General features: G+C 41.3%; 1 protein-coding gene across 1 annotated transcript; it reads right to left on the bottom strand.

Moving 5' to 3' along the window:
- Positions 1 to 2,415: 2,415 nt before the first annotated feature.
- Positions 2,416 to 24,649, bottom strand: LOC139286613 (RNA polymerase II elongation factor ELL2-like). Its single transcript, XM_070907486.1, has 12 exons — positions 24,512 to 24,649; positions 23,860 to 23,907; positions 11,103 to 11,230; positions 9,880 to 10,043; positions 7,639 to 7,883; positions 6,275 to 6,399; positions 5,769 to 5,883; positions 5,062 to 5,539; positions 4,304 to 4,355; positions 3,612 to 3,783; positions 3,462 to 3,506; positions 2,416 to 2,561 (listed from the first exon to the last, which is right to left on the bottom strand). The coding sequence occupies exons 1-12, from the start codon at positions 24,647 to 24,649 to the stop codon at positions 2,451 to 2,453; spliced, it is 1,821 nt and encodes a 606-aa protein (XP_070763587.1). The 3' UTR covers positions 2,416 to 2,450.
- Positions 24,650 to 25,912: the final 1,263 nt, after the last annotated feature.

Genomic DNA, 25,912 nt, shown 5'->3' with positions numbered 1-25,912 from the left:
GAGTATTGTAATTTTAACAATGGGTTTTCTTATTGTGCTTGAAATATGGCAGGAATCACTGAAGACAGTCGTCCAATCAAACTGCTCCATGTGCTTAGAGCTGAGTCAGATGGGATGGAAATAGGAATATTGGCCACAGAATGCTATTCCTAATGATAAATACCTGACCATATATCTCACTGATTATGAAAAACAGAGTACCAGAGAGATTACAAATGCAACTGATGAGTAAGCTATGCCATCATAGCCAATCAAACTGTGCACTAAACATATTTTACATTACATTATGGAACATTTCCTTCAGAAAGTAATATTCAAAGTATGAGAAAGCCACTGTTGGCATTCATTTGAACAATGAAATGGCTAAGACAGGTTTACATGTAACAGCTAACAATAATATAAGGCAGATAACAGATGTGTGTCTGTGTGTGATAATGACTCCTTGTTGATATTGGCAGTTTGAAGATTTTGTCCTATAAACGTGTGATCTTAAGGCTTCTACATCATTGACTGCGTGATAACATTCAGTACAAAAACTGCAACCACGGTGAACAATTACAATCTGAGATGAAACTTTACAAGCCTGCCGTCCCCCTTTTTTTCAGACTGGGTTTAGTGCAAAATAAAAAACAGAATGGGCACCGATTATTATCTGGAAACTGAAGGATATAAAACCCTCCATGCTACCGTTTAAAATACCCAAGTACCAAATGTAAATTATTTACCAATATGGCTCCATATTTCCCTGAAGACCAAACATCTAGGGCTAACTCTGAAATCATTCTCTGTCCACTACAAAGTCCCCAATTTAGCATTGTCTCACATGTTGTAGTGCCATCTCAAATAATCCAACAATGCAACACAATGTGAACACATACATGACGCACCACCATGCTTTGACTGGCATGTGATACAGTTGAACAATTTCAGTCAGTGTCGGATTCAACATCAATATTTAGAGGACTTTGAGCAGCTTTAACCCGGCCCTTCTCCACAACTGTGTCAGGTCAGACAGAGACAAACAACATATTACATTAGATGAAACTTTGATCACGGCCTCCCCCACCTCGCTCCCCCAGCTGCTTGGATACAAACACTTTGCTCTAACAAGACCTGACGCTTCAAGCTGAGGAGACCAACGACACAGAACGAAGGAAGATGGCTTAAAATAAATACATCAGTAGTTCTAAGGAAGAAAAAGAGAGAGAAAGACACTTCTTTCCAGTGGGTTAAATACTTTAAACTAGACTCGGTGCCTCATCAACAATGTCAGTAATGGCTTTGAGGAGGAAAATCAGCTTCTCTCACCAATGTATTACAACAGCCTTCAAGGCCAAGCATTTTGGTCCCTTTAACAGCCATTTAAAAGAGAGCGGTGTGGTGAATAAATACTTTAAAATACAAGTGCATTTGGGAGACTGCATATACCTCAATGTACACCTCTTAACATGTCTAACCATTTGGATATTTTCCAGTTTTTTCTTTCTCATTGTATTCAGCTGCTTTCAAAATGTTTTTTTATTTTAGGAATTTGAATTCAGTGTGCAAAATGTCAGGACAACATGCTGCATTCATGAAACAAGCTGCCCAGGTGAATCCAGGTGAACAGTAGGACCCCCTTAATACATCGCTTTGTATATTCTTTAGTCCTAAAATTACCATTTTCTGCCAAAGGGGGAGATTATTTCAGTTGTTTCCAATACTAAATCAACTTCTTTTTAAAAGACAAGTTTCAGTAGCTTGACGCTAATGCTGCTGTAAAAGTAGTCTTGCTTCATGATAAATGCCGGAAACATTAAGGGAAACTGGAATTATCTCATCATATTTGCATAATAAGACATGAAGGCGGAATCTGAGATGAACTTACTTTTTTTTGCAGTGGGCTCCTTCAATAATTTATCATGAATGAGACAACTTTGATATATAATTGAAGAGTACACTGAAATCTTTAAATTAATTAAAAAAAATTTAAAAAAGGAAAGGGAAAAACTTGCCTGGAGCAGTGTTTGACTTAAGTGTCAAAAACAAAAGGGAATAAGTTAAAGTCATGTTTGCTACCTTTTACATATTTCCAACCAAATGGCTTACACTGACACTGGTTTTAACAAGGCTAGCAACAAACTATTAGGGAAGTAGTCTGTCATGGAAATGAGTGACTGTTTATTTGCCTCTCCCTTTGACTTTTCACATGAACGCGAAATCTCTTAAGAAATGATAACTTCAAAACAAATACACTTACAAATACCAGAGCGAAATCTGCTGTTGACTGATCATTAGCGCTCACAGCATCATACGTGGTCCCAGCAGACGCACTCCATGTTGACGTCTGCAGTTTCATCCAAAACCTTTGATATCGCTCTCAGTAAAAAACGCTTTGTTTGACACCTATGTTGTTTATGCAAAGACGAGGGTTTCCATATAAAAAAATGTGATAAAAGGCAGAACCGATGCTATGAAGACGCCTGAGAGATGTCGTAGTCTATGATGAGCTGTTTGATGTAGGACAGTTTCTCGTGGAGATATTTGCAGCGTTTCTTCTCTTCCCGGTAGCCTGGGAACTTCTGTGGAGAGAGGAGAAAGCCTTTTAATAAAAGGTTTCCTCACTACTTAAAAAAAGATAATCTCAACCAGCAAATAAACAGTTTGCCCTCAGCTGAGCGATGGATAATACCTGAAGAGGACTTTATATATGATTTTCCATAGAACTAGCTTTCATTTGCTTTTGATCTCATTCAAGTCCATTTTGTGCAAAGGAAGGATTTTTATTTTTGTAGCGCAGCGTACTGACCACTGACTGACTGCCATACTTCTAATGATTTTTAAGTAGTCCTGGAGCAATGTGCCTGGCATTTCATACAGCTGATGAGCACCGATTAAAGAGAGGAGTTGTGTTTACACCGTACTTAGGCTCAGTAGATGAATGGCGCTGTGTACGAATATGCTTTGGTATGTCTATTATTGGGGTCTTGATGAAAGTAACATATTTCAACATTTCTTTCACTTACTACAGTTGTGAAGTGAATCCATATTGTGAGTGTTACAAATGCAAGTGAGCTCAAATAATCTATCATACAAACTTTGATAGTTGGGGATGTTGTGTCTACTTAAAAACATTGTGTATATCCATCAATAAAACCATTAATTGCAGTTAATTTAAGTCATTGTTGTGGTTTGCTTATTTATGCATAAGGCAGTAATGAGCTTTTCACCCTGACATGAATACAATTCTGGGGCCAACACTAATTCTTTACCTGTTAAAATTAGTAGTAGAGGTTTTTTAAAGCCCAGCACCATTAAAGGTTTCTGCTTGAATAAAATGTGGGTCTCTTAACATGTTATGTATTCCAGCACAGATGTGATGCGGAGCTACTGCATGAAAAAAAGAGTCCTGTGTGATTTCTTTCAGGAGATGAAACAAATCCAATAAACAACAAAATAACTTCAGCAAATGTTTGACTTACCTTTCGATACTTGTTGTACTTTTCTAGTATTTGGTCTTCCATTGTCTAAATGGTACAAAACACAAATCATTAAGTTGTGAATATTAAATTAGCTGTTATTGCATTTATGTATCATGTATCAGATCAGATCATATATATACATATATGTACCTTATATTGTTGTGTGCCAGGGGACAAGCTTTTGATCTTGGATCCAAGCTGAACAAACATGTGAGTTATGGTGGCGATCCGGGAGTGGAGGTCTTTGTATTCGTCATACTCTGCGCAGAAATCCTCCTGGTACCTCTGACGTTGCTCCAAACTCATGATGGCGCCGTATGCACTGCAAGGAGACACGCAGACAAACAATCAGAGAGTTAATGATGATGTTATACTGGCTAACATAACAGGCAGCATTCACCCTGGCGAGTCTAATTGGTCTTATGCAACAGTTTAAGAGGTCATTTCCTCAAATCCTAACGTTCTTTTCTTTTTGTGTAGTACCTCTTTTTGACACAAGATGGCAGCATAAGGCCACGCTGTCATACTGCTATGAGACATGGGTACCCCCATTCATCACCATGTGAGACAATTCATTATTGAATGTTTCAGCAGATCCAGTTATATGTGTAAACAATAGCAATAAATGCCTAGAAAAAAACATGATGTATTATCTTCTAACTCGACTAATCAGTGTAAGTTCTGCTGAGAAGGATCGTTACATGTGCATGTTTCAGTCCACTGTTTGTTCTCAATGCATATTTTAACAGCCAATATATCTTAAATGTATTGAAAGGGAACTTTAAGTGATACCACATGGAACAATCACAACAAAATGATTTCAAAACGATGTTCACACTCACAGCACATAATCCGGCTTCTCCTCAGAGGCAACAGCATTTGTGATGTCAGGATCTGTAATAAAAGCACCAGATCAAGAACAGGACGTTAGCTCCAGTTGAGTCAATACAGTCATCTACATGACACTTTGTCATTGTCTGAATGTTAAGCAATGTGTTTTTGTTTTGCAAAGTGTGTGTGTGTGTGCGTGTGTGTGTGCGTGTGTGTGTGTGTGTGTGTGTGTGTGTGTGTGTGTGGAGACTAGCTAAGAGCTTGTGGGTATCAGGAGACAAGTCAGCTTAGAGACCTAAAGCACTGCTCGAGCTGTTGTTGAGTCAATCAGCCACATAACACACTGAGGACTCAAGAGAGTGAGCTTAAGGGAGCAAACACAGACAGGCTTATGAGATAATACTGTATAAATGCACCAGTGGTCTGTCGGACAAAAGGTCTCTCAGAGAGACCACACACACACACACACATTTACCACTGGCCATCAGCTCAAAGTACGTGTGGTTTACCTGTTTTGTAGGCAACTGTAGAGGAGACACAACACTTCATCCACTGTCATATAATAGTATAATATATTGGACTGCCACACGGAAGTCAAAATGTCTCACAAATGGAGGAAAGAGTTTATCCTGAACTATAAAATGTGGTCAAAATCTATCAAGAATCAGCTTCTCCATCAGTGTGTTGGATTCAGGATAAGATCAAACAGTATACGAGAAATGGAGGTAACTATCAGTCACAAGAAAAATCTGCGTAAAAAGGGCCTTACTGTCAAGTTTGTCCGGGTTCTGCTTGAGATCAGGACTCGTCTCCAACCATTCACTGCCCTTGTTGTCTTTTAACCTCTCACGCTCCTTGTCTTTGTGCTTTTTAGATTTCTTCTTCCTCTGCTGGCTGGTGGCAAGCTGCTGGTGAGCGCAGTCGGAGTCACCCTGCGGTGGCTGGTGGCTGCTTACTTTGGGTTCTCTGCTCTCTGAGTCAGCTGTGTCAGAGGTGCTAGACAGTTTGTGCATTAGAGGAAAGCCATTGTGGCCCCCAGGTAAGCCATTCTGGTTACCAGTATGGTTACTTGTCCGTTGAAACTCAGTCTTTGTGTGGAAACTGGGGTTGAGGGTAGGAGTTGCAACGTCATGTCCTTTATTGTTTAAGACTCCGTTCACTGCGGGCTGTTGTTGCAACCTCTGGTCCGCAGGTCTTTGTCTCTTTACAGCTAGCCTTTCCAGTGAGTCAAAAGGCACGGGACGTTTCTGGGAAAGGAAGAAGAACAAGAGAAATCAGCCTTTATCACTCAAATCATGCATTAATATTTCCTGCAACCTGTCAAACTACATACAAAATATTCACAACCTTTACTTTAAGTGACTTCACCAAAGGCAACTAATTTAGGAAACATATATTACACACAGTATAATAAAGAAGCACTAGTTAAAAACGGATTAGTCACTTTCACACATTATAAACAATATAGCCATTTACCACTGCAGGATTCTTCGTTGTGCTGTGATGAAGTGTCGTATCCTCTGAAGTCTTCGGTGTTGACATGTTTGCTTGAAGGTTCCTTGATTGGTGACTGATGTGCGGCTGCAACTTCCTGAAAGAAAGAACAAGGCATTTTGCAGATGAGGCACCCAAATATATTAATGTGGAATTTAGAAACACTCACTTCTGGCGTGACTGCAAAGTTAAGTGGATTTACAGGAGAACTAATTCAGTTGAGGATGAAAATCAAACAGATTCTTAGTGCAGCAGGTACAGGCTGTTGCTTAGCACCTGCACAGAAACATGTGGGACTGAGAGGAGAAGATATGGAGGAGAGAGGAAAAGACGAAAGAAAACGAATGGAGCCATTGCTGCCGAGAGCTGTGAGAATCAATCATATTGGTAAAAAAGAGAAAGTTTTCATGTCCAATTACTTAATGATCAGTTTGTTGTAAGAGTGGAGACGGCATCCCCGCTCGGTTCAGCTTGTGCATCTGACCCACCTGGCCAGCAGCCTGCTGATCAGCTGCCTCTCCTCCTCGCTGTAGCCTGGCCAGTCCCTCTGCACGTGCTTGTAGAAGTCATCCCTCAGCAGGTAGCTGCTGTCTTTGGGATTCACTTTTGCCACCTAAAATACAAAATACCACATGGTGTTACTTTAAACTGCCCTTTAAGTCAATTAATGCCTGGGACTCATGACTAATGACCCGGGATCTAACTGAATTAAAAATCCAATTCTCTTCATTGTCATTTGATACATTGTTGAAAATATTGATTCATATGTCCATTAATGTGTTTATTTTGATTGTAGTGAGACCTCATTATTGCTAGATACCATCATGTTAAAACATACAGATCCGTCTGATGGGCGTCAATTATTTTTTCAGGAACATTCACATGTTTAATGGAGATTATCTACATTTGTCAATAATTGATATGTTTATTTTATTTAGTTCCTTTAGAAAATCTAAACTATCACTTCTCCGTGTGGACGTGCTGTTTCAGGTAGCAAGACAGATTAATGCTAAATATGCACGGGCCAGTATACATTTTGAAGGTCCAGATATCCTGGACATGCTGAAAGTGGCACATCCACATAACTGAAAAGCAAAACTCTTTTCCTGTGATTCTGTTCCCAACTAAGAGTGTCAGGCTTTAACCTCCTCTCTAATCTCGTCAGACTGCCTTTCTCGGAGGACATCTATCTTTCTGGGGCCTCCTGACAGAGCGGCCCCGCCCCGCTGCAAACACAATCTCTGCACAGACAATTACAGCATCGACCTAATTACACACATGCACGAACACGAAAACCACACGCATGCACACACAGCAACATGCACAAGGGCAGTAAATACACACACACACACACACACACACACACACACACACACACACACACACACACACAAACATCATTTAGGAATTACTCAAAAATGTATACAGGAAAGTCTCATAAAGTAAACGTTTCTAAATTAGATTACAAGTTCAATTAAAGCGCAGATGGCCCCTGGTTTCTTTCACTACACGATTATATGTTTGCTGGCTGGAACGCACATCCTTGGTCACATGCACTTTAAAATCGTCATATTCAACGCAGCCAAAATGCCAAAATGCCAGCATTGTTGTTGATTTGAAAGGAAAGGGTGGTGTGAAGCATCTGTACTAGTTGCAACTATATTAGGAGTGAATGTGTGCACATAAACGAGTATGTTCTTATGAGGCCTTTGCTGTCCGGGCCCCTCAGCTGTGGAACTTCCTGTCCTCTTTTCAATCTCTTCTTAAAACTCACTATTATCTTATGGATTTCATTCATGTATATATGATACGTGTGTGTGTGTGTGTGTGTGTGTGCATTATTTGTGCGTACCTCCTCCAGTATAGCACCCAGCTCGGCCTTGTCCTTGGGGCCAGCTCTTTCTCTTTCCAGCCACAGCAGCAGCTCTGGTTTCCTGAAGGGTTTGAGAGCTAGCAGGTGGATGATACGCTCCCTCAAGGGCTTCTGGGTCGGCATGGCCGTACTGCCGTTTCTCCGGTTGTTGGCAGACTGCTTATAGAAGCTGCTGTCTGGCGCAGACAGAGAGACCGGCCTCTTGTGCACCTTGACACATTTACCTGAACACAAAAAGATAAGAGCAAATAGAAAGAACAAGATGTATGAATTAATGATACTCGGTCAGACAGTGTGATTCTTGTTGTATTTGTATTACATTGCCCACAAACTGGTAATAAAATATATTTTGTGTACACATAAATTGTATTAAGTATGCACTTTACTTTCAAAGCACATACTTTGTCTTCGAATATGTCTCATGAAGTCACAAGAAATTTAATCTTTGATTTCCTGACATTTAGAGGGACTTAAATTCAAGCTGATTAGAACTAATTTGTAAGCTCTGAGTGAGGAAAATCTACAACTGGAACTGAGGGAAAAATAAAGCATTCCACGTTTTTATGCAGGAGGACAAACAAAAGCAGAGATGTGACAGAGTCAAAGGCAGTCAGGTTTTACAACTCTACCACTGCTTTTACCTTTTCAGTGTGTGTGTACGTACTCTCTAGGCTGTACTGTCTTTCTGACAATTAGTTGAGTAATGGGGAAACATCCACTGAAATATCTTCTACTAACCTTTACCTCTAGATCACATGTACATGCTGGTCTGGAGCTATTATTCTTCACATGTAAACACCCTATTGATCATTGCTTACATCTCTGCTGCAGACAGATGGGGCATGTTAGAACAGTGAAAGCTATCTCTCTGCGCTAATCCCATTACAGGTTAATCTGCGCTTTGAAGGTCAGAGTGAGGCAGAGGTACAGGAAAAGAAGGCTTTCCATTCAACCACAAAAGTATGTGCTGCCAAGTCATATCAACTCTATGCATTATCATTACTCCACTAGCAGCCATTAATCACAATAATAAATCAGAACTATGTAACCCTTATCGTGTAAGATGTGTGGAGTTACTCTGTAGATTTTGGCATGCCTGATAATCTGCACTGTGTCCATAAGCACCTCCTGAGGCTGAAAGGGGAACATGGAGCGCAGTTATTAAATATTTCCCTTTGGGCATATATGTTGCTAAGTCATCTTCACCTGAAGGCCCGATGTTACACAATCCATGCAGTCTAAATTTGGTCTAAACCACCCAGAGTTTCTGCTTCCCTGGAGCTCCAGCACTGACGCGGGGGTCTAGAATCATACCAAGAAACAATATTGCATAACCACGGAAAAGGTTGGAGAACAGTAAAAAAAGAGAAAAGAAAAAAGAAAGTAGCTCGCCAGTTGGTGTCCCTTCTCATATGATTAAAATGCTGTAAGGTATCTGAGGAAACACACATACACACACGTCTGGCTAATGTGAAAGAAATGTGCAACAACTTATTACCTGTATATGTATGCATATGTTTTCATTGCACATTTTTATCTTATTTTTATCATAAGCTTGTGTTAGCTCTTTCTGCACAAGCTTGTGGTACCACACTGCAGGAGAATGAAGTTGTTGCAGGAAAAAATAAAGTAGTTACAACCCTAAGGAGCTAATATTTCATCTTCATAAGGAAAACTATAGAGATGTACTTCAATCACTTCTTCCAAAAAACTAGACTTTTCAACAGGAAGGACCTGGCTTTGAATCTTTGGATTGGCCTTCTACCTCTGAAATGATGGTTAAAAGACAGATGCTGCTGACTTTGAACACCAAACTTCCATTTGGCCCACACTCTTTTCAAAGCCAGATACGAGGGGAAAGACTAAATAGGACAGAACAAGAAAATGGTACAAAATAATAAAAATGAGACAGAGTAGAGCTGGCTTTTAGTCTTATTTGTATAACCAAAAATGCGGCCTGCACATCTGGTTTCATTACACATCAAAATAGGAAAGTATCTGGTTTTCAGCTTAAAGCGATGAATACAGCAATATTTTCTCATGTGAGGCAAATATTCCTATTACTTTTATAGGTGCTATTATATTTCTATTTTTGTTTTTATACGCCATCTTTGTATCCACAGTCAACTTTCTGATATTCGCCAAGCTTAAAGCTGTTTGGCCTTTCCCCATGAAGATCTGCATGTACATCATCCTCTGAGACCTCTCATCTATTCTTACTTGGATGTGTGGCTCCAGGTTTGATCTCGATGGCAGAGCGGCTCCAGCTGTCCTTCTCCACCTGAGACATCCTCTCACGGGTCATCTGGTAGGAGTCGTCGGTGGCGCACACTGTGATCTTGTCCTGGATGATGCCTTGACCTTCCAGCTGCTCGCGACCGTCTCTACAGAACACAAACACAGAGCCATTGAACCACGGGGGCTTTCTGCTGACTGTACAGTCACCCCTGTAAACACATAGTCCTATAAGCTAACGCATACCAACATGGACTCAATGCAGCATAAAGTGGCTTTGTGGTGGGAGCTGGCTAAGACAGGTCTATGGTTACTGTATGTTATGTCACAGGCTAGATATAGCTCTGCAGGCAGCTACATGTGAGAAAGCCAGATATCCTGGTTCAAAGCAGGATAGAGCCCGTGGAAAACCACCCGGATTAGCTTGGCTCCGGCCAGCACACTTGCAAAACAAGGATCATCTTGGACAAAAGTAAAAAGTTTTAATACATGAACCTGGGCTGCGTTCATGCTGTGAATAAATCAAGGATTTACTGTGACGCCAAATTCATTTTTTTCATATTCTAAAAATAGGGGCCCGATCCCATTTTCATTTTCACAACACAATTATATACGTCGATTATTTCTCCTCTTTATCCTCTGAATATCAAAACAAATGTGGGGGCAGAGAGAGCGGGATCTTGCCCTCACGCAGTTACGCTGTTTGTCTTGGCTCCAGCAGCTGACTGGAACCAGAACGAGTTTGAGTTCAGACCACAGTTAGCCATGTGGCAGCAGGAGGCAGCAGCAGAGCATAACCCTCAGTTTCCAAGCATTTCCACTCCATAAACAAGGCATCACAGGTCTCAGTAATGAGAGGCTCAGCCCAGAAATATATAGGAAATTACAATTGCCCCATCCTATGTACAGCAAGCGGTGAGCTAACTGTCTCTCAAGATGCTCTCGGAGAAACAGACAGCTGAGGACTGAAAGCTGAAACACTGATAATGACACAAAGATGACAAAAAGGTTGCACTTGCATCTAAAATTGTTGTGACTGACAGATCTGAAATCTTAGCTAATTAAGCTTCACTTAACTAATTTTTTGCTGTAAATATTTGCCTAAACCCTTTGATGATTATGTGGGAAAAAAAGATCTCTAGAAAGTTTTCCGTGGAGCTTGAGACGGTAGAGTTTACTGTAAAAGTTTCAATGGATAAACGTCATACCTTGAAACATATTGATGGATGCAGTCAAAGCTGGCTTGAGGCTGGTCTTTGCTGTCGCTGGATAAGTAGAAGGAGAAGACGCGAAGAGCAGAAGGTGACTCTGCTGTGGGAGCCGGGATCTTGATGTACTATGAAGAAAAAACGAGAAAAGTCAGATTTTACTAAAAACATACAGGCCAACAAATATAAAAGGCAGATGACTGGCATATTGTTGCATAAGCAAACAAACAAACAAAACACAAAAGTTAAATGCACCCACATATTAATGTAAAATCACACATGTGCCAGGTTTCCTGTCTGTTTTTATAATACTTCAGTATGTATAAACAGGTTATGTGAAGACATGTGCACATAACACAAGACGCAAGAGAATGGGTATACTGTTCAACAGGCCTGGTACCTGGCAGTTGTTTCAACTTGTCAATGTTTTCCTAAGACGTCCTGAGTTCATTCATGTTTTGCTATCTTTCCAACTGCCTTCTTATTGTAGGGAGAAGCGATTATCTACTCAGCAGAATTTCTGATGCCAGATGCATTGTAGCCAAGAAAAGAGGGCCGTCCAACATCAAGGTTTTCGCAATCAACATAAATCAATAAAGTCTCTTTTTTTTCACAACTTAACAGCCCACTGCAAAGAATGGACTCCGGTGAATTAAGTTAAAAGGTCCGAAAAGAATAGTTAACCCAAAAGCAACACTAAAAGTCTAAAAGCCTGCTAGAGGCTAAAAGAGGCTGCACTGTTCACAACACCACAAAACACAGAAGTGTTGAATGGAACAAACAGCATGCTGACTATTTAGACATTTCTAGAGCCATAGTGGGGGAACAATAGACATATAGCTTGTAAAAAGGAAAAAGTCACATGGCCATTGAAAGTTAACTGATGTATCCTTTATCCTAGATATCTTGTGCTTACAGTTTGATCTGATGGTAACACAAGAGGAAAGGTCAGGGGTTCAGCGAAAACATTAACCTCCTTCAACTGAAATTCATGAACATCGACACCTTGCTGTGGACCCACATGTTGGACTATTACTACTACTACTACTCACTGCTAGTTGTGCCATTTGGAAATATCATTTGAAATCTATGGGACCACAAGAGATAAAGCAAGTTCAACAAGTCACCATTATCACACTAACAGATTACTTAGGCCCCCGTTCACATGTCTGTATGGATGTTTTCATACACACCACAGCTAAACAACACCATAAGCACAAATCACATTACACAGAATGTTGAATACAAGTTGTTTAAACATTATGACATAAAGAAAAATGAAATCCCCCTATTGTTTGTTCATCAAAGATGTGTACCGTCTGAGTAACGGTCTGCAGAGGTTGGGAGAAGCATATTGAACCCAGATGACACACACGTCTTCTGGCAGACTATGAGAAGAAAGTAGTAGGAGAAAATCTAGGAGATAGTGAGAACTTGTGAACATGTGGCACAGCTGTTTTACTACAAAGCACTTGGTTTACGACGGATGAGCTGCGAAGAAATATTCAGATGAAATTAAATGTCATATATGCCTTTAAAAAAGGACTGGAGAACACTAACAGCAATCCACCATTTGCACATCTTGTTTTCAGAGCAGACTCGCATGTGTAAATACCGTGAGTAACACACACACACATACACATTAAGGACCTAGAGTGAGACTTTGTGCCGCTCTGTAACTTTAAATAAATCTCCTTGGGTAAACAGTGTTTTTAAGAGTCCGCTCCACTGAGGCGTCCATGAGATCTCCTGGCAGACTCAGTGGAGCGCAGCAGAGCCAAGGCTGCAACCTCCAGGGCAGACGAATGCACACACGAACACACACAGAGACATATAATAACAGATCAGGAGAAATGAGGATCAGAAAAGAGTCTGAATCGACGCTGATTTGACCACTGAAAAAGACATAATTGCACGTTTATGAAAGCAGAATTCTGAAATACTTCACTTCTTCGCTGGTATTTTCATTTAGCTTTATGGGAAATTTGCACTACAGAAGCACTACAGGAGAGTAAGAGAGAAAAGGATACAGAGAGAGGCTCTTGCTAGTGAGAAGCTATAGTAAATACACAGAGTAAGTTATATCTCAGAGTGAAAAGCCCCTGTGCACAGGAAATCCACACTGTCATCTCAAGTATTCTTCACTGCCTCCTAACTGTGGCGGGGAGGTCAGCAGTTTCACAGCAATCCCATTCTTCATTCTGCAGGCAGCTGTGCCATCTTTTTTTGGGGGGCTTGGAAGCAGCTTTAAGAGATAAGTTATCATCAAGAGGGGGATTTCCTCTACTTTCTCCTGTCGTGTCCCTCTGCTGCCACATTGCTCTGCTCTCCTTGTTTTTCAAGCCCACTCAGTCAACCGTGTTTCTACTTGGATGTTCCCACCTGTATGTGGCACTGGCATCAGCAGATGCTACAGAAGCTGGACCACATGATAGCAAATTTACCATACATAGTTTACAGTACGTTTGAACAGTAAAAATATATATCACAGGATGTATTTTCTCCTCTAGTAATTTAATGACAATGCAGTTTAAGCAATTAAGTACAGTACTGTAAAATGGTAGGTATTTATTTATGCCATGTGCAGTATAATGTCCTTACACCACTGTTTTTTCTTAAAGCTGCTAAAATCAATAATTTTACTTTAATAATTCATCAAATTATGTGTTATGTAAAAGTGGCTGTTAGTGTTAACTTTGTCGACTAACTGGTGAACATAATGAAGCATTCAGTAGATAAAAAGCCCAAAACTTTAAATAAATGCTAATGTTGCTCCGTGTCCACTGGATATGTAAAATAGGCAACTGTTTGCTAACATGGTTGCCATCAACTTAAAATATGTGCGTGTTGTGTTTACAGCTTGTTTCTGCTGCCCCAAAGTGGCCTGGAAAATCTGATAATGCAGGTGTAAAGGTCGTAAAGTACAGTACGGAAATACAAGAGTTCGCTTTTGTTGCCACTCCAGCATCTATTGCTATCTGCAGTCGGCAGATAATTGTATTCTGCGTGAAGTCTGACTTTTTACATCCAAATATTGTGCAAACTGATATTCAATATTCATTGACAATTAACAGTTTAACATGCATGCAATGCTTGTGTTCGATTTTATTCTGGTACAAACTGCTATAGGTGAATTCATGTCAAGCCTCCTACTGTATCTCTACCAGTGTGTCAGTGTCCTGGTATTGAAGTTACCCCTTCATGAAACAATTCTCAGCTTGTTGCATTGGCATTATTACAATGATTTGTTAATGAGAAAATCTTTTGACTCATGGTGAAACGGACATTTTTACCAGCTATAATTTGTCAAATTGCATTTAAATCAGACTCCTACTAAGAAAACCACAAAACTGGGTATTTGCCAATATACCACATGCAGGGTTTTCTACAAAATGTTTCTATGTGTGTGTGCCACTGAACGTTCACACCAACTGGCAGTTACATTGTTTTTTTTTTGGTTTGCTAAATATGAATACATTTTTTTTCAGTTCAGTCATGCCAACAGGCTAATCGGTGTCCAAATCCCTAAATGTTTCTTCACAATGTGCAAATCATCAGGTGAACAGGTTGTCACTTTAGGTAATATACACTGAACATGACACTGCGAGCACACATTTTATATATAAAAAAAGGTTGTGAACTCAATCTGAAGTAATTATCTGGTGAATGCTGTGCAGCCCACATTCAGCAGGGTGGCCCATTGCTACTGTGCCATCTTTTACAGTCACTTGACTTTTTGACTTTCTTTTGACGTAAGTGCGCAACAAAGCAACACAGACAGTTGGCTCTATTCTCTTATCAGCCCGCTGCACGTGTCTATACAAGCAGGCTTTCACCACAGGAATTTACACAAACTATATACAGCTGAGCTCTGATAGTGCTGACAGGTACAGACCAGCTTGCATGCAATGTGTTTGACACTTATTATTTTTATGGGATTATGTAATATTTGCCTTCAATGACAGACACTTAAAGCCTGTGAGCTAATATGGGATGTCTCATTGTTTGTAAGAGGCAGAGGTCACAAAACATGTTGTGATCACACTGGAGAGCTCTCCAGAGGGATTATTTCTCACCAGGAGACAGTTTTGTTAACATTTCACAAGATGACACATGTACTCAATGACCACTTAGCCATACCCATTAACCAAACAGTAATAAAGTTTAAAGCCTTGTTATTTCAACAACTGATACAAATAAAGATGGTGGCATGTATACAAATGTCACAGTGCAACACTTTGCTCATCTTTGTCAGTCTGAGCCATCTTACACCTTCAAACCTGTCCAAGCAATCTCCTCCTCTGATTGTGAAACTTGGGGTCGGTTGCGAAACCAGAGAAACAGCTGTCAGAGCCTCATGAGCCAAGAGTTTCTCTTCTGTGCAAACAGAGGACACTCAAATCCCTATAAGTGCAAAAACCATTAAATAAACCAATAAATAAATTAGTTGATACAACAGAAAATTAGTAGTGACAGATGTGATAAATTATCACATGAATGCTAACGTTGCTCTTACACTGTTTGCTAACAAGTTTGCCTTATGACAATGTTGTGTTAACAGCTTGTTGCGCTGCCCTGAAGTGGCCAAAAATGTATTTCATGGAGGTTGAAGCCATTTACAAAACAAAACTGCCAAACATGCACTCTCTCCAGCTCCTCAAATGTGAGAATAATTTGCACTTTTAAACTGAATATCTCTAGTTTTTGGAGTATTGGTCGGACAAAACAATCAAGAGCAAACAGCAATTTGAGGAGATTGAATTGACGTCACCTTTATAACGAGACTAATTGTAAGTCGCAGCTCTAACCCTGATAACAAAAGAGCAAAGCATCACATGAAGAGGAACAGGGCTAAAGGCTAAGGCCAGTGTCCATTTGGCTGTTGTGTTGAGAAATATTTCACTGTCTACCTGGCAAATGTTGCTCATGTGGATTACTTGAAACAGCCCAGACAGATGGTGAAGAGCCTTGCTGCTTGTTTCAAATTCCACTTCCAGTGAAATCCAACTTCACATAAGTGCGATTAGCATTTCCTGGGAGGTATTAGGCCAGCAGAAAGGTTAAGTATTGCTGAGTAATCTGTACACACGTCATTTCACAGGAACAGTATGGGAGCCAATCTGTAACATGTAAGAACTCAACAAAGACATAAAACTATACGGGTCTTTGTTTAAACCAAACATTGAAATCCTCTCTGAGTTTACACTAACTGAAAGCACAAGTTTTTTTTTTTTTCGCAGAATTAGTTTTTTTCAGTGCTGGAAAGCCAGTGACTTCACACATCTCAAGCCTATTTGAGGTGGCAGATGTAAAGCACTTCTAGGTGAAAATTAAATGTGTGCCACTCAGTCAGTGAGAAGATCATCAGAGGAACATTTCCTCCAATCTTCCTCCACAATAACAACAATTAATAATTTACGAACACTGTGTTCATTGGATTGTGTTGTGTGCCGTCACAGGATTCCAGCTGTGGCAAATGCCCAGTCATGCAGTGCAACCAGGAGCGCTCGCTGGCATTTATCCAGTGATGGCCGCTCGTATGGCCTCCACGGGGCCGACTTCTAGAGCCCCGCTGTGCAAACTACAACAAGCACTCTTGTTCCCAGCCGCACCAAAGCCTGGCGCATTCTCCTGAGAGGCACACATGGCAATTCAAACCCAGAGAGGCGCTCTTACAAAAGGACTTGGCACTTAAAGAATTCAACTGACCATGAATAATGAAATATTTATTGTCTTCCCTTCAAGTAAGATATTCAGGGAATCTGTGGGTTGCTTCTGATCTGGACAAAAAGGAAAACTCAAGCAATAAAACAAGCATAAATAAAGTTACCAAGATGGTTAAGTGTAAATACACTTGCTCGCGAAGTCCATGTTCCTGCAAGAAATGCATGTAATAAAAATTGCCCTACACTTGGGAGCAACTTATGACCTCAGTAATGCTCAGTGACCCCCAGAGGCCAAAAGGCAAAGAGGTGAACCTAGAGGAGCCTGAATCTGACAAGTGCTTCAACATGTTATTCATTCTTTTAACCCAAACCATGGCCCCTGATTCCTGCAGACTTGACATATTCACACCCAGACAAGCCAGTCTAGTCCCTGGACCTGCCCTGTCACATTCCCCCATATTAACTAATGCAGCTCGGACAGTCTCGTCCTGGTTGTTCTGTCTTTTCAATGATTCCTAACTCTGTCTTCGTCAACAGAAAATACAAAGCCTGTTTCCTGTGCTATGATGTCAGTCTGCCTGTCTGCCTCCGTCTCCAGTAACCCCTCCTGAAGGCGTTACGTGTGTCTGTTTTCTTCGTCTGCAAGCTTCACAACTCCTTTTGCTTCAATACAGTTTCAGCTGTTTATTTGTTTCCATTTGTCTGACAGACTCTTTTTCAAGTTTTATAATTTCTATCAAAATCAGCCTTTAGAGCAAAAGGAAAATGATCTGAAAACTGGTTCAATATGCAGATGTTGGTGGTGCTCAAGCAAATCACAAAGGTGTAAATGTGGAGTGAATTTTTTCAAATGCTGGTGTAAAAGGTGTAATATGTCCCACTCTAACAGGTGCAACCAAGCTCACAGGAGAGAGCTGTCAATCAATCAAACACAGTCCTGTGAAGAGGCCTAATCAGCCTAATTAAGTGAGAACACCTATGTGTGTGAGCACCAATGTAATAGTGCACTTTCTGCAGCATCCACAGAGGCAAATACAAACCAGACAAATTCATATGGCCATAATAAATGCAGTTTTCCTTCACTCGAATGTAATTTCCTGAACTTGTATTTCTCTCTATACTGACTGTGAACAGGACACTTCCTCCAGTTCACACAAGCATAAAACAGCACACATTCCCTCAGGCCTCCAGTCATGCTCTTGCTATATTAATCATGTTGGAAAATAAGAACAAATGGAGATAGTTCAACTTTTCACCCCACCTGCTTATGTAAGAAAACATAGCGGCAGCAGCAGTTTAAGGTTTGGGTGTTTGAGCTGAATGGCACCTCTGTCCGAAAACCAGAAATACTAGTATGCACAGTGATAACTGTGATTGTGTATTTACGCTTAATTCTGCGACTGCATGCCCGCATGTGGGTGTGTGTCCATGGTGTGGTATGTGCAATTGTATTTTGTTTTCTGTAACTCTCACTTCCCTAACAGTGCCTGTAAGTAGTAAAAACTCTTTCTTTGCCAATCATCTTAACCATCTCTGTTTAAATCTACCCAATGAATACAGTATCAGCCACTACTGTGGGACAAACTCCAGGCCAACGTTGTCAAATCATGCCAAGACTTGAATTGAATTACTGAAGGATTTCTGTGCTATTCATGTCACTGCACATGTGCACAATAATGGAATCTGTTTTAAGATAACAATTTCAGATACTGAGATGACAAATAGGGCGTTTTATGAAGGCTGTGTGGTAACCTACAGGAAACATACAGCATATAAAGAGAAGGACAAGAGAAACTTGGTTAGTCTTTGTCCATAACTGACTACTCTGCCTCTCTGACCTCCGACGGACAAATAATCACATAATTGTTAATTGAGTTATGGTTACTTGTTAATCTGTTTACACGACAGTTGCAATAATCACAGTATTGCCATCATATGGTCAATAATACGTGTGTACAATTTTGTCTCATTTAATATTATATATACATTTATTATTATTCTAATCAATGTTTGTTTCTCTTCTGGTCTTTCTCTTTTTTTTGTATTCTGTTATTTTCATTATCCCTGTTTTTATGGACACACAGGCCTGTTGAGGTAACCTATGACCTTACAAAATAACATAGACAACTTTCTGCAGTCTATAATCACAAGACTACTCTCGTTGACCTTCACCAGATTTGAAATTTCCACCTGACAAATACTTGCCATGTAACACAAAAAAAAAAACAGCTGTGCCATTTCTAAAAACTTTCAGCAGCTAAAGTTTTGACACAATACGAGTCAAGCCTGTCAATATGTGTGGCGACACTATCTTAATGAGCCACGGTTCACTCTCAACTGTCATAAATGTCTCCGTGCGGTGACGACGCAGGGCGGGAGAGGCTCATTTTCCTGGCTTTATCAAACTATAAAGTCGATTGAACAAAAACTGTGAGAGACTGCTGTCGGTGCACAGGGCTTATGTTTCCTGCTAGCTTTTGGTTGAATGTGGGGTCTGGGTGTAGATCTCATGCAGGCTATTGTTTCCACATCCTCTGCAGCCTGAGTAATGGCCTTCTGAAAACAGGCCGTCTTTTGTTCTGGCCTCCTCGGCTCCAGAGTGGGATGCCATGGCACTGCTTCCCCTTTCTGGTTGATAGGAGGAGAGGGAGGAGGCGCAGGAGGAGGAGGAGGAGGAGGGGGGAGTGAAACCTGTCGCCACTACCGCTGTCTGTTATCAGCAGGAGGCAAGTCACTCCGGGCCGGGTGCTAATGCAAACTGTGTGTGTGTGTGTGTGTCTCTGTGTGTGTGTGTGTGTGTGTCTGTGCTAATCCAGCGTGAGCAAAGAGAGGCTCAGCTCCAGCTCCAGCTCCTCTCACTACTGCCACTCATAAGTCTGAAGAGGGAGAAAGGCCAAAGTCTAGCTATCAGCCAAACGCACACACACACACACACTCAGACAGCCAGCCAGCCACCACCCTCATCCTCCCCACACTTCAGTAAACACTACTTCTCATCATCTCATCGCAAACAAAAGAGCCTAAATCGTTCCCAGGGCCACAAGTTGACACATGCCATTTAAGACGAGTCCCCTCCACAATGGAGGACAGTGATACAAAACACAATGTGTGTCTGTGTCTCTGGCCCAGTGGAAGACCAAGGGACGGCGAGGCAGAGGGACATACAAAGAGAGAAACTAGAGATTTTGCGTGTTTTTTTTGGTGTGTGTTCATGATCCCGCAGTCAATCAGTCAGTGCTTAGAGCTACGCAGTGTCTTCTCTCTAGCTAGCTGAGCTCCACATGCTGGCATTGCGTGATTAATGTGGCTGCCTTGAGAGGGAGACAGTGCATGTAATCAAGCCCCAGCCTGTAATCACCTTCCACTCCTTTTCATTTGCAATTTCACAGAGGGACAGAGCTGCTGCCAGAGCTGCGAGCTCCAGTATTTGGGGAGAGGAGGTTGGGTATGACGGAGGAGGAGGAGGAAGAGGAGGAGGGAGAGGAGGAGGGAGAGGAGAGATGATCGGAAGGGTGCTGTGCCACAAGCATCCCCCGAGGTTTCCCCCTCCAATGCCAAGGACGATACGTCTCTGGCAGGTGCCTGAGGGCCAAACTGTCAACCTCAACAAATTGTGGGTCACTGTGTCTGACAAAAGCCCCCCCCCCACCCCAAACTAGGTGGGATCTTACACAGAACGCCATGTTTCCAGACATGCATGGCCATACCCTGACAAACGTGTGTGTGTGGGGGGGGGGGAAGTGCCCTTTTATGCCTCATTACTTGCTTACATTGTGGATTTTCACATGAGGGAATTAGACAGGACACTTTCCTCGGCAGCCAAGATGTGCTCCACATCTCCAAGCTGCTTAATCGGACAGAGAGCGCATTTTGCCAGAGCTGCCGCTGCTGTATCTCAGAAGGCCACTTGTCTTCGTCTCTCTCACACATTCGCTAAATAAATATGTAATCTGGTCGGTGCACAGGATTTTCATTCTTGGCTTTTTAAAAAAAGTAGCAAGCTATAACCACCAGTGTTTAAAACGTCATAATCCCTCAACGATTTCCCCTTTGTGGGCACACACTGATTAATGTGATCTGAGATAAAACAACACATTTATATCAAGTGACAGACACAAAATACACAGTGTAGTGAAGAGATTACTGAAATGAAGTGAAAGCTCTTTTACAATGTGAAAGTAGTACATTCTTAATTGCCCTACATTTTTTCCACGTGCTGTTAAGAACTTTTTAATTTTATGTTTCAAGATGATTTATGCACAAATTAAGAGTGGTAGTGCATCATTTAGATAATTGTCCAATTGATGATTCAGCTTCTACTGCAATGGAAGTAAAATCAGTGTTTTCCATGTTAAAAAACTCACAGATGTCAGATAAAAGTCTCAACTTCAAACTTTAGCCATGGTTAAAAGACTAAATGTTTCTGATGGAAGATGCAGTGCTCTCCATTTTAGTCGCCACTCCATTAGATCCACAGCAGGGAGGTTTCTATCATGTTGGGCACAAACAAACCCCCAGGGCAGGCCACAACACATCTGGACTGACTGTATTTGATTCATTTTGGGTGACCCAAAGAGAGTGACAACACACAGCCTGCATTCCCACGCTCATTGTTATTCAAATCAGAGGAGACAGCACACAATCAGAGGGGGACTCCGGGGATCTTAGCATATGCAGCCTAAACACACACATAGACACAGACAAAAAAACCTACACTCAAATATGCAGACACTCGTAGAAAAGCGAGGAACAGAAAAGCACGGGCAAACCAAACAAACAAACACACACACACACACACAGACACACCACACACAGAGGGTCCTCAGGGGATCCACTCTGGTTCTGCCAGGCTAAAGACTGCTGCACAATGGGCAGAGGGGGCAAGACAGGAAAAAAGGGAGGTGGGACATGAATAAATCATGCCTTCAGGCCACACAGGACAGAGCATAAACACACACATAAAAACAGCCATCCACACCCACGTCATCGCAAACGAATACAAGCATTTAACATAAAAATGCATGCATACATGGATCACTCACACACACTACTTCAGCATACAAGGTGTGTTCTCTTTTTCATTACACACACACACACACACACACACACACACACACACACACACACACACACAGAAAAAGTGGGCCTCCAACCTGGGAATGGGATGGGAAAATTAGCAGGCCAGAGTTCATGTCATCTGCCTAGCTATTACTGCAGCTAAAGTGTGCCAGCGCTACATACACACACAAACACACACACACACTCTCACACGTACAAAAACACACATTCATGAATGTCTGAGTCAGGCAGACAGGGAAAGCTAATGCAAACTGAAGTCATGATGCCTCACGCTGTAATCAAGAGCATTATGGCTGGTGTAATTACCTCTAAACATTCATTTGGCTAATAACTTTAGCTCTCGGTGCCACAACACAGGGAGGGGTGTGAAATTCCCTGCAATCTCTCAACAATCACAATGACGGCAGTGGTCCAAAGATGGACTGTCATGGTGTAAACATTGACTCTCACTAGCATGAATCCTTGTTGAGAAAAGCTACCATATAATCAGTGTAATACAAAATTTAGTTTAAGTTTAATTTCCTTTCTTTCACTTTAACAGGTGGCATTTCCTTCTTGGTAAATGCCGAAGTAACTAACAACACTGATGTGTGTCTATTTAAAAAAACACTTTTACAGGTACAGTGGTGGTTTCTCCGATAAAATGGGACTGAATCCTCCCATGAAGTCAAGTTTTACTCTACTACTTCTCAGCACAAACCCTGTCCCACAGCTTAGTGTGTGAGCCGTGAAAGCTGTGGATTGGATTTGCAGCTTTTCTTCTAATTTTATGCCACACATATTCCTGTCAGTGTCCTGTGCCTTGTTGGGGTTGCAGTTGGGATCAACAGGGACAGAAAAAAAACTTAGCAGATGACCAACTTACCCCTACTCTCAAACACTTGACCCCATGCGGAGAACAGAACAGACAGTCCTGTGGTATCGTGACAGTTAGTAGGAAACCAGTACAGAAACTACTAGAAGTGTTGGACAGGAAGTAAAAATGTATTTGACTGCCTTCAAATCCCTCGAGGAAAGAATAAAAAATTCTGGGAAAAAATGGAAATTTTGCAAGTGCAACAAACTTTTAAAATGTGCTTCAAATTCAGACCAAGTAGGAGCAACACACACTCCTAACAGCACACACACTCACACAGGTTTAATCCAGTCTGTTAACCACACAAGCCCCACTTACGAAAAAGCTCACCACCACTCAGCTTGTCGTGACAGGAAGGGGGTTGCAAACCAACCCATGCAATTAGAATCGACTGAAAAGTAAAGTATTCCCCAAGGACACAGCTGTTCCTGACTTGAGTCAAAACACATAGTTCAGGCTACATCCTGCAGATTATGCTTCAGTTTCAAGAGCAGAGAGTATTACTGATGCATTAGTGTCTAAGTGTATTACATACAGTGAATACACACCCACAAATATATAGTATATAAGTGTATTTTCCCAAATGAAAACAAGGTGTACATGGCTAATCTCTGAAGGCTTCTCATTTGACTTATGATAACTCCTCTCCCCGCCGCTGACTCCTGCTCTGTCAGTGTGTGTGCGCACTTCTTCCTCCCTCCCTCCCTCCCCGTCCTTTTTCCCAGCGCAGCTCGCTGACCTAACAAAGCCTCTCCACAGTCACCAGCCTGACCCAGTAACCTGCATGCCTCCTATCTGCAGGAGAGGACCGGCTATAAGCTCCCATCTGAGCTGCAGTATGGTGGGACGTGTGAGTCAACAGCAATGTGTGGTGAACAAAAGCTTCTCTGTAGTTGAGTTGTAGAGGTTATTCGGCGTACATTCTTTTTTTTAAATATGTCACAGTGATATGTTATTAGCCTTCTTAAGGAAACCACTACTTTGTCATCCAATTAGGCTGTTTCATCCATTTAAAACAACTGGGCTGCAGATGAAGATCACTTGGTGTGTCAACAGATAGGGTTTAAAAAGTGATTCAGCAATCTGCAACTGTATCTGCTTATTAACATGAATGTATAACAAGATTACACTAATGTGACACTTAAATGGAACTTACCCCTTGGTTTCCCTTGAAACAAATCGATGGTTCACTTGGTAAAGATCCCTGAAAGAAAGAAAGAAAGAAAGAAAGAAAGAAAGAAAAAATAAGCATTTTGTGTGACATATTTAGAGAGATCTATAATCTAAATTAGGCCAGTAAACACAATTATGCTGTAATGTGTTTAACTGTAAGTTACACAATCAATAAAGCCTGCGTGCTGTTACTGGTCTCCACTGGAGCTCATTAGGAGACAAACTAGCCTACTTGTCAATTAGATAACTAGGCAGACTGCGGGCTCTCCGCTTTACTTTGAAGCGAGAGGAAGGTTTCTCAGCAAACAGCTGACGGGCTCGTCTTTCCCGACAATCACAGGCTAGAGTCCTGGTATGCTATGCAGCCATGGAGCCAACTGATTCAGGGGTAACGCAGTCAGAAGTAACTGTAAACGAGTTTGAGCGACTCTCATTTATTCACGTATACTACACAAAGACAGACCATAGGTTATTAAAAAAATAGAATAAACTAAAAAGTAATTTAACAAAACGCAACAGTGAATTTAAAAAAAGAAAAAAAAAAGAATGAATTCGTCTGCAAACACGCGCGCGCGCGCGCGCGCACACATACACACACACACACACACACACACACACAGATGAGGTAAAGGTACCTTGAGGTTTTGGTAAGCTTCCAGCGCCCTGATAGCCGTGTCCGTGAGCTTGACATGGTACAGCGTCCCGTTGGAGCTGCTTTTGTTGTTTTTTCCACAGGAGAGCCCATAGTGCTGCTCCTGCCTGAGCGAAGCCATCGCTGGCTTTTCTCTCTGCCCTGCAATTAAAGCTGCTTTCCTCTCTGAGCTCCACACTCTCCCTGCTGCGTCACGCTGTGGGCGGAGTCACAGGGACAACAGCACCGTGAAGTGAGGGCTGAGGGAGCACAGCAGAGACTGTGAGCTGTACTTCCACATGAGCTATAAGAGCCTATACAATGTCTAGAGAATCCTCTCATACTTTTTTTATTATCTCCATATTTGTTTCTTGGTTTGTCCCAAGACAAATCATCTGTAGGATTATTGTGCAGGATTTATATCTGCCTCCTTTCACGTTAAAGCTGCAGCAATATGTTTTATAAATAAACAATGGTCAAATGACTATGTAATGTGAAACTGCTCACTCATAAGGACAAACCCACCGATAATTATCATCTCACTTTGCAGTACTCTGCAGAGCATTTTAGCATCATTCAGCTCATTGTTTCGTTTTTTTAGGGCCCACAACTGTTTTAATTTGTGTCACAAATCTCTTTATCTGTTATAATAATGTTTTCAACACAAAATGCTCTAAAAGCCCACTATGCACTACTTGCCCAGCACCCAACAGCAGACAGACAAAGTTACTGACTAGCTGGAGAACATGGTGGAGCATTTATAGGCAAATGAGCAAGATACTTTTCTTAGTGGAGATCAAAACAAAGCCAAAAGGAGAGTGTACTGGACTTACAGCACATTTATCAGGTAGACAGACAAACAACTACTAATTTTGCAAAGTGTTTACTCTATGTGTAAATAGGCAACTGTTTGTAAACATTTGTGTTTGCCACATCAACTTTGTAAGGTGATAATAAACAATAATATAGCTATATATCACAGCCTCTGCTGCCTGTGTCATAATTGGCTAAAAAAATCTATGAATTTACTGTATGTAATACTTAAAAAAAACAAAAAACAATGGACAGTATTATTATTCTATATCACTAATTACAGATAGAGGACAAAGCCTTGGAAACTCAAACTTTAACCTCCCACTTTATGGGTGTTATTTACACAATAAAGTTTGCCAAATGTTTCAGCCTATTATATAAATGTATACAGAGTTTATAGCATCTAACAGTTAACTGTCAAAGGTACTTTTAAGCTGAAACCCACACTTTCCTCGCGTCTTCTCCATCGCGTGTGTGTGTGGAGGCCTGCCATTTATTTGAATCTGCTTGTGCAAAACCTGGAAAATGGCACAACCTGATCTGAGACATGTAGACACAAACATGGTGAGAAATGTTTCATCACATTGTGCAG

This window comes from Enoplosus armatus, chromosome 1, assembly GCF_043641665.1.
Source record: "Enoplosus armatus isolate fEnoArm2 chromosome 1, fEnoArm2.hap1, whole genome shotgun sequence".
Classification (NCBI taxonomy): Eukaryota; Metazoa; Chordata; class Actinopteri; order Centrarchiformes; family Enoplosidae; genus Enoplosus; species Enoplosus armatus.
Note: the sequence above shows the minus strand (reverse complement) of the source record. Positions and strands in the feature narration are given on the sequence as shown.

Coding starts and splice junctions, on each gene's coding strand:
- LOC139286613 (XM_070907486.1), bottom strand. CDS start 24,649: ATGGCTTCGCTCAGGCAGGAGCAGCACTATGGGCTCTCCTGTGGAAAA. Junction 4,356..5,061: donor GAACCCGGACAAACTTGACA/GTAAGGCCCTTT, acceptor CTTTTATTACAG/ATCCTGACATCACAAATGCT. Junction 3,784..4,303: donor GAGAAGCCGGATTATGTGCT/GTGAGTGTGAAC, acceptor GTCTCCTTGCAG/TGCATACGGCGCCATCATGA.